Source organism: Colletes gigas, unplaced genomic scaffold (assembly GCF_013123115.1).
Source record: "Colletes gigas isolate AHSC1104 unplaced genomic scaffold, ASM1312311v1 Colletes_gigas_Sc00006, whole genome shotgun sequence".
NCBI lineage: Eukaryota > Metazoa > Arthropoda > Insecta > Hymenoptera > Colletidae > Colletes > Colletes gigas.
The window spans coordinates 7143954-7152608 of record NW_025106635.1 but is presented as its reverse complement, the minus strand read 5'-3'; the positions used below and the strand labels follow the sequence as shown (position 1 = coordinate 7152608).

General features: G+C 48.5%; 1 protein-coding gene across 1 annotated transcript in view; it reads left to right on the top strand.

Annotated features, from left to right (window-relative positions):
* The first annotated feature begins 1038 nt into the window (after positions 1–1038).
* Positions 1039–8655, top strand: part of LOC122395940 — a 45037-nt gene continuing 37420 nt past the window's right edge. Inside the window, exon 1 of the mRNA XM_043393939.1 lies at positions 1039–2753. Within this exon, the coding sequence (XP_043249874.1) occupies positions 2660–2753 (94 nt within the window). The 5' untranslated portion in view covers positions 1039–2659. The remainder of the gene's footprint in view (positions 2754–8655) is intronic.

Here is an 8655-nt window from a genome sequence, read left to right as displayed (position 1 = left end):
TTTCTTCCATAATTTAGTTCACCAGACGTTGCAGTTCTTTTAATCGACGCCAATTTTGAGCCCGAAATACTGCTCCAGTTTCATGGAACATGGAACATGCAACGTGCAACTCCCCCACTGATTTTTACATTCTGGAACGTATGTTTTCAATCAGTGGTACTTGGCGCGGATTCTATAAAACCCGGGCCGTAAATATTTATGTACAACATAAAAAGAAAATCGATGGACGCGATGCGAGCCGAATACGGTTTTATTTCGTTGGATAATAATATTAGCATACATCGTTCGACGATATAACCGCGTACGTGCGATCGTCGATACACAATTTAACTACCGTTACAAGATACTCCGGGGAGGAGGTTATGTCGGTTGAACGAGGAAGGGAAAAAAAATAGAGGAGAAGAAAATGCATGCAGAAGCGCTTGCACTAGAAACAAAATGCACGCGTCAAAACGTGTTACAATTTCACGCACGAAAAGTTTCAACGAAAGGTTCGTAGAACGCGAACACGGGTTCAACGGATTACGGGTCGTGTACGAGGCGCGAATCGATCGCGGATAACGAAATCGCAGCACAGTGTTTTAAGTACGGATCGCGTCGTTGCTGGGAAATTCGAAAGAAAGTAAAGCGGTAAGATAGCAGCGGCGGGGAAGGAAGAAAGGAAGGAAAGAATGGAATTTTATTCAAGAAACGCTCTAATACGGGAAGTCCGAGTTCGGTGATTTCCGGATGCGATCGGTTGTTTCCGGCACGGCCGCCCTCCCGAACTAAACCATTCATTCGACGGAGCGAGAGACGTCCATTCGACGAAGAGGAGGCTAGGAAGGCGGTGGGTACGAGAGAGAGACGTTGGTGGAACGAGAACGGGAATATAGAGCAAGCGAGCAAGCGAATGAGAGATGCACCGAGGGAACGGGACGAGGAAAGGAGAAAGAGAGCGACAAAGCTAGGAGGGGCAAAGGGGGGGGGGGGGTAAAGAGAATACACGAGAGGTAGGCACGGCCGATTCGAGAAGGCTGGCAGACTGGTAGGCTGGCAGGCAAGAGTAAGAAAGCGAGGGAGCAATACTGACTGGCAGGCAGACTGGCCGGCCGCGCTGTAGTTCGCAGAGCACTCCCAGCGAATCGGCAGCAGATGTGGCCAGTTAGCTCGGTGCTGTATGCTCGTCCGGATCTCGGAGTGCCGTGGATTTTGATGCACCGACCGAATCCGCAGTCGACAACAGCGACAACGATCAGTTCACGAGCGTGACCCTCGCCGCGCGACGAGGGTTGAAAGAGATGCGAACGTAAACCGCTTCGAGGCCGGTGACAAGTCGTTGCGAAACGGAGAAACTCGTAGCGGAGGGCATTGACGTAGTTACGAAAAGGTGACACGGGGTAATAAGGACGGTGTCGAGGACGATTACCGGAGGAAGAAGAGGAAAAGGAATCGAATGGAACAGTCGGTCCCGCGCCAGATCCAAGAACGCAGTGACCGTCGTACCTGTCCGTCGGTGGCCGAAGACTTGCCCGATCGAGACTCGGTAGTAGTGATGTGGCAACGTTGCTGGTGGCTCGCGAGCGGAGGAGTCAGTCGTCGTTCGACTGTTCTGTCGTAGTCCGTGTCTGACAGTGCAGTGTCGCTGCCAATATAACCGCGAGGGCCCGTCAGGGCCCACGAGCAGCGCGAATACACCGCGGTGTCACGATGACATATTTAAGAAGATCGCGTACGAGCAGCACGAGCATCGCAGAGACACGTACGTTGCTGCTACGATAGCGCGTTCGTATCCGTCGGGCTCGATATCGTTGTTAAATAGCCCATGGGAGAGGAGAGAGTTGGTTCGCTCGTGAGAGCAGTAACAGTGTCGAAGCGTATAATCGTCGCGCGGTTGTGTCCATTTTCCGAGCTTTTGCATCGTAAACAGTTCCTAAAGTGCCGCGCGTTCTACGCGTATATCTCGCGAACGTCGAGAAACGAATGAGTGCGTGAATCGTGACAACACGTCGTGTCGGAGTGTGTACGACGAGAGAGAGAATCTCTTGGTCTCTTTCGCTCTTCCCTGGTCGGACTTTACGCCGTCGTACGCGCTTCACCCCCCTCCCCTCGTGCGGTTGTTCCTTTCTCCTTCTCCCTCGCTCTAAGGCCCATTTATCTATCCCGTATCGGCCGTACGTCTGCCTCTCGCAGCCTACCAACATTCCGTCTGTGTGTGCGCCTGGTAGTTTTCACTGGCGCGACACGGCACGCGCGCACGCCGCACCACCACACGACCACACGACGACACGTAAACGGAACCGATTGTCGGAGAGACGAGAACACAGGAGTGTCAAAGATCCGAGGAAAAATCACGGGCATGGGAACAGTGTGTGCCGTGGACTGAAAAACAGTGCGCGACCGACCGGTTGTCCCGTCCGTTCGCGGTGGATATCTTTTGCTCGCTCGCTCGCTTGCATTTCATCCGGTGTGCCTGTGTGTCCCTTTACCGAAGGAGGAAGAGAGGTTAGGTTAGGCTAGGACTCGCGTCACCCCCGGCACCTATATCCGTCCTTGTCTCGCACGCTCTCACTCCTCTTCCCCCCTCTTTCTCTGACATACACGAAGAGGAACGCAGCAGCACGAGAGACCGACCGACTACCACACGCAGGACAATCGGTGAAAGAGAAGGAAAACACAAATGCCGATCGCCGGTGGAATTCTGGTCGCTGGAACCGCGGCTCATTGCCTGTCTTCCGCCGCTGGCATGCTTCGATTCCTCGCTAGACTTTCAGGTTAGCACGCAATCATCTCTTACAATGCTCGACCGTAAAGTCTGGTCGCACACGGCCGCGTAGTCGACCTTTTTTTTTTTCCATTGGGAAAAGAACGGTGCATGGGAATAGTGGATCGCGATACGCGTATCGATGCCACGAACTATTCGTCAACGAGATCGTACTATCGATAGTGCGTCTCTGATCGTCCGAAGTTTGACCAATGGGAATAGAAATGTATCGCTTTTCGCCTGTTTCCATGACGTTTCCTTACCATTTATTTTTCGCAGACTCTCCCCTCGCTTTCTCAGGCATATTTTTTTTTCCCCCCCCATCGTCGACGTCGCGTGCCGTTTCCGAGATTCCTCTCGTAAATATCGCAATATTCTCGACGGCGTCTAGACGCGGGGTGTCGGAGAATCCGTGCGGTTTCGATTCTCAGACTTTCGAGTCGGTGCACCGCTACTGCTAGCCGTTAAATGTAAGCGTACAGCAGCGGACGACGTAGACAGAATAAGAGGAACAAAAACGAGAGACGGCCTCGCTCGTACGCGCGCGGTATTATACGAGTCGCGTGTATATCCCGTGTAGAGAGGATTGACGCGTATCGACTCGGATTTCCACCGTGTCGTGTGAAATTAACCTACCCCGTTGCCCCTCTGTAATCCGTGTCTGTCTAGATCGTCGCTAATACGGCCTCCTCGTATTTCGCGAATTTTTTCCGCGACGAACCTTACGTGCCCTCTTCCGAACAATTATAATCAATTTTAACGCGTTCACTGCCATGTCGGTCACTGGTTACCGACACTTTAAGTCTACACGTATCAATGGTGTTTACAATAAAGAGAACACCGATACTTATAAAAATTGTAAATTACCCTACTTTGATCCTCGTACCAAAAACGGGCTACCTGGGTTCATATTTCATTAAAGATCTTTTAATTTTCTTGTCAACGCGTTAAAGAATTTTGCCGACAGACGATAAAAACATATCGAAAGCTTTCGCAAAATTCGAATTAGGAAACATTCCAATCCCGTTGCGATGCAATTTTCGCGTATCCAATGCCGATAACGATTCGCGTTTATTGGGATTAACCTTATCGTTGGACGATTCTCAGTAAACAGAAAGAAAATCTTGATTACCCCGTTTAGTTATTTATATCGATTACCTGCATTACTTTTCGAGCGATCAGAGTGTACGTTGAGCAATTGGTTTTTTATTTGCGAATTGATCAAAGCCGGATAACATGTAATTCGAATAATTTTTATTTTAACAGGTAAAGGGGGAAAAAAGCAATCGTTTGGCTTTAGCTCGATATTCGGTATCTTATCAGACGGTCTGGATAAAAATTTTTCGTATCAAATTTGAACTCATTGACGTTAAAATAGAACGTCTTGCACGCATTAACGAATATGCCCCGCACAAAATAAATAAACAGCGATTCATTCAGCCTCTCGTAGTCCTCGAACGCGAAACATTTTGGTAACAAGTTCCAAGTTTACACGCGTGTGTTTCGAATCGGTTCGATCGAGCGTCGTGAGAGACAACGCCCGAGTCTCTCTCTGTCGCTCCGTCGTGTATTAATTCATCGACCGGTGAATGAGTAAGCTGCGCGCAAAAATCGGGCGCAAATACATCAAAATATAAATAGAAGTGTCCGAGACACTCCGGCGCGGTGTCGACGTGTCGCCGTTACGGGCACGGAACGAGCCACCAAGAATTTACCGTCGGGTTCTCTCGAAACTCGCGAAACGCAGTCAAAGAGAGAAAATTGGTGGTCTCCTAGCACGGATAGCGGGGTCCGCAGCGTCGAACCAGGGCGGTTTGCATCGCCGGCTGGCGCATCCGTGATATCGTTCCGCGCTTACCGAGCGCATTTTGTGCATTCGACGCGTATCGGCGAGCGCGGCGAAATATATGGAAGAGATTCGATGCAAATCGCGGCAAAAGTGAGAGTAGCAATGAGTCAACATCCGCGTCTGTTATTTTCCAGCCTTCGTTATATTCCGAATAGAACCGAAGTCGACCGCATTTTTCAACGTTTTTGTTTTCTTCTCTTTTATCTTTTTTTTTTCTCTTCTTCTTCTTCTTCCACGTCCTCGTCTCTCTTTTGTCGGGGCTGTCGACGCGAATCGAATCCGATAGAGCGGATGCATAGCGAGCAGAAGGCCGATTTTCTTGTTAAATCGCTCGCAGACGCTTTATCTTTAGAAGCCACGGAGACAGACAGTGCCACTGGTTTTTTTCTCCTTAACGGAAATAGCTATCATTCTATGCGCCTTAGAATGAACCGGCAATACTCCGCAAAATTTATTTTCGTGTAGGTTTACGTATCCGCCGTCTGGCCGGGATATCATCAAAGGGGCCCCGATAAACGGGGAAATTTGCCGAATTTCGATTCTCGCGCGATGTCGTCCACGCTCGAGAGCGTTGTAACTTTATTGCCAGTCGGGGCACGAACCGTTCGATGAAACGAACGATCGAAATATCATATTTGCATATTCATTTGTCGTCAATTATCAATTTCTTTCCAAGAGTTGCAAAAAATTTGCTCGTATTGCGAAAATATATGAACGAACGATCTTTTTTTTTACAATCGTTGTATTTTGCTCGGTGCCTTATCGCTGGACGGACGAATCGTAAAAATATGGGCGCGTCTCCGTTCGCGAACCCGAACGTATCGCGTATCTCGGCGGATCGAACGGTTATTGGCGGTCGCCGTGTGATCTAGAAAGCCTGTTTCGTCGATATGATTCACGGTGTTCCGGTTAATCGATCGCGGCGATTAACCACGGTTATACGGACCGCGGACGAGCGAGCTTTATTCGACGGGTTCGCGCGAGCGGCATATGAAATTTCGCGGCGTTAGACGTTCAAGAGTATTTCTGTCCCCATTAGCAAATAGCACATGAATTATACATGGCGGTCTGTTAATTAGCGGCGATGTGTTATGTGTCGGGTTTATCGAGTTGGAAAATGAAATGGTTCGATACGCGCGCGCGTATAGAAACGAAGAGAGGTTTGAATCCGCGGTATGCATCCTGGCGTAGGGAATCCCTTTGCTTGGATTTCCATTGTCCGATCGTTTCGAAATTTCTGTCGAATTAAACCACCTCGTTCCTATGGTTCGCCTGGAAGCCACGTGAAATAGATCCACCAGCGTTTCGTTGCTAGAAACTTCAAAATTTCAAACGAGACGATCGTTTCTCTTTGATGCGCAAAAGAACAACAAGATCTCGCTTATTAAGTAGACTCGATTCGCGAAAGAATCCACTTTCTAAGTGTACGGACTAAGAAGATTGCACTGGCACAATGAGGCTCGTTAAATATCTACTCCCGCAGAAATTAAAAAATTCTTCGAGCGATCGTGCATCGTCGGTGCACAAAACATCGTTTCCCTTGTTGTGGAAATCCAACGTAGACCCACATTAACGGGAAAAACATCACCGCGGGGCCTGGTAGGGATTGAAATCTCTGGAATTTCATCGTTTAATAAAAGTCATCCTGCACACGGTTGCATCCGGCTGTGGTGCACCATTCAGGTCTCGTGCGTACTTACACTACCGGCCATATGAATGACGACTCTATATTTTGCATTTATTGGACGTTCTCGCGAGACTATGCACGTTCTATACATAGAACGACGATGGAATCGATTTATATAGAGTAACGTGCAGTGGTTGTAACTGCATCGAAGTATCTTTATCTTAATCTTAGAATGTCGGTGTCTATATTAACAGTATATTCGATCTCGTTAACCAGGGGGGGTAGGATCCAAGGGCGACAGTTCATTTTCCCAAGCACAATTACGATTTCTGCTTTCCTCTGAAAGTCGACGTAAAGCCTGTTTCTAAATGGTCGAGACGGGCGTGGGACTCGTCGATACACCGAGTACCGTTATTATTAGGTTTCCTGGACAAACAACTGTCCACCAGTCGAGATCCGTCCTCTTTCGTGCAAATCGTCCATCGAACGCGAGGGCAAAAGCCTGGATTTCCTTGCATTGTGAAAGGCTTGGAGCCTTCGTCTCGTTGCTCGTTGTTTGTCCCTTCGTTTCTCGAATCTGGGGGATTCTCGAGTCTCTTTTTGTATTTTCGAAACTGCCCGGAAAACGACGCTCCAATTGTGTAGGGAGTAATCGTCGACAGATCAGGATCAGGATCAGGATCTCGAACCTGAGCGTTCGAAACTTCTCCTGTTTGCGCTCTTCGCCGTTAACAACGAAGATTAATTCAGTGGCTAGGTTCCAGCGAGGCAAAATTTTTTCAAAATTTATTCGAGTATTGTTAATTGGATTATATGCGTTGATTACTGTTACTCCAGATTTCGAATGTTGCGTGTTCCTTATTAGAAATTACGATCATGAATTATTTACTTAAGTAGATCAACGATACGTCGGATAGCGCGCGTTGAGATAATCGGTGTGGTTATTCCAAGTATTGTAATCAGATAACTTTGTTTACGATATTATATTAGTAATGAAATAGAATAAAATGTAGGTTCACGAGGAAACGAACGTTGTAACGACGCGCAGGATCGTTGGAATAATCATGGACGGGTACCGTTGTCCGATTCGTTGGCTCTCTATTGGCATTTTGACCGATTCGAGAGCCGCTCGATCCGGAATTCACGAGGTGAAAGGGCGATTTTGGTGTTCGTTGTCGCTAACGAGGATGCTTCTGTGACTATGCTAGCTGTGTATCCGGTATCGTGTCCGATCTCGGATGGTGAAAATCGTCGGCGTTAACGGTGGACTGCGTCGCATACGCGACTGTGTCTCTACCTGCTTGCCAAACAGGAGGTCGTAAAATCCAGTGGAAACCGCGCTCGCTACGCTGAAAAGCCTCTGTCGGGATGGATTTGGTAAAATACTTCCCTTCTGTCTGGTACAGACTTGTTCGAGGACTCCCTGCCCCCTTCGAGAAGCTCTAGCTCGGAAGACGTTTGTTAGAAAAAGTCATGGCTAACCTATTTAATAAAGGATAAAAATAAAATAACACCTTATCGGTGCAGAGATTGAAAATCTCGAGATTGTCGAGTGCTCGACCCCGTTTTAATATTCGAGCCAGGGTTCGTTTCCGAGTATTCGAACAGGTTTGCTCGGAAAGGGCGTTTTACGTTAATTTGTCGCCAAGGCTGGTTCGTAGCGGAGAAGAAATTTTGTCGGTACGCGTTAACTTCACGAGCTGCACGGGTACAGTCCTTTCCCCATGAATATTAACGTATCCTCTTCGGCGAACGATTTTACCGCGGCTCTTCGATTTACGTCCGGTGTGGCACGTGAAAGGACGATCAATTATTCGGGCGCGCGACACAAATGTTATTCGGTGCATCGCGCGGTGCTTTTAGCGTCGATCGTCCGCAGTTGCAGAAATACGCGACGCGCGTCACGTCACTTTTATCCACTCTCGTTTTTTATTGTTCGCCGTCGCTTCCGCGCGCAGCTTGTTCGAACGAATTCATTTGCACGATTGGCCCCAAGTACTGTTTGATTTTCACGATGGATTACGATCGACGCCCGGTGAAAGGACGATCGATCACTGGATCGCACTGAACGCGCGACGATTAGCGATTAGACGCCTATAATTTATCGATGATATCATTCGAACGCCGACAGTGCGAGCCGGAGATTAGCGAGGCGAGGTATTTTTATCATTTCCGTCGTCCTTATGACATTTACAAAAACCCAGCGGAGGTTCTTCACTCCCGTTAACCGGTACACGTCCGTTGGAAACAATTCCGGACGATGTAAGTTACTATCGTGCATCGATCGATGTTCGTACAACATTATATAATGGTGCCTCCGAAGCATTGTTATTCGGTGCATCAGGTGCAGTGGGCCGCTGCACTGCGTCCATTGCAGGAGTCCCTGGGGGTGTAAAAGCCGCGGTCGGTTGCGGAAGTCGTGGCTTCGTGGAAATA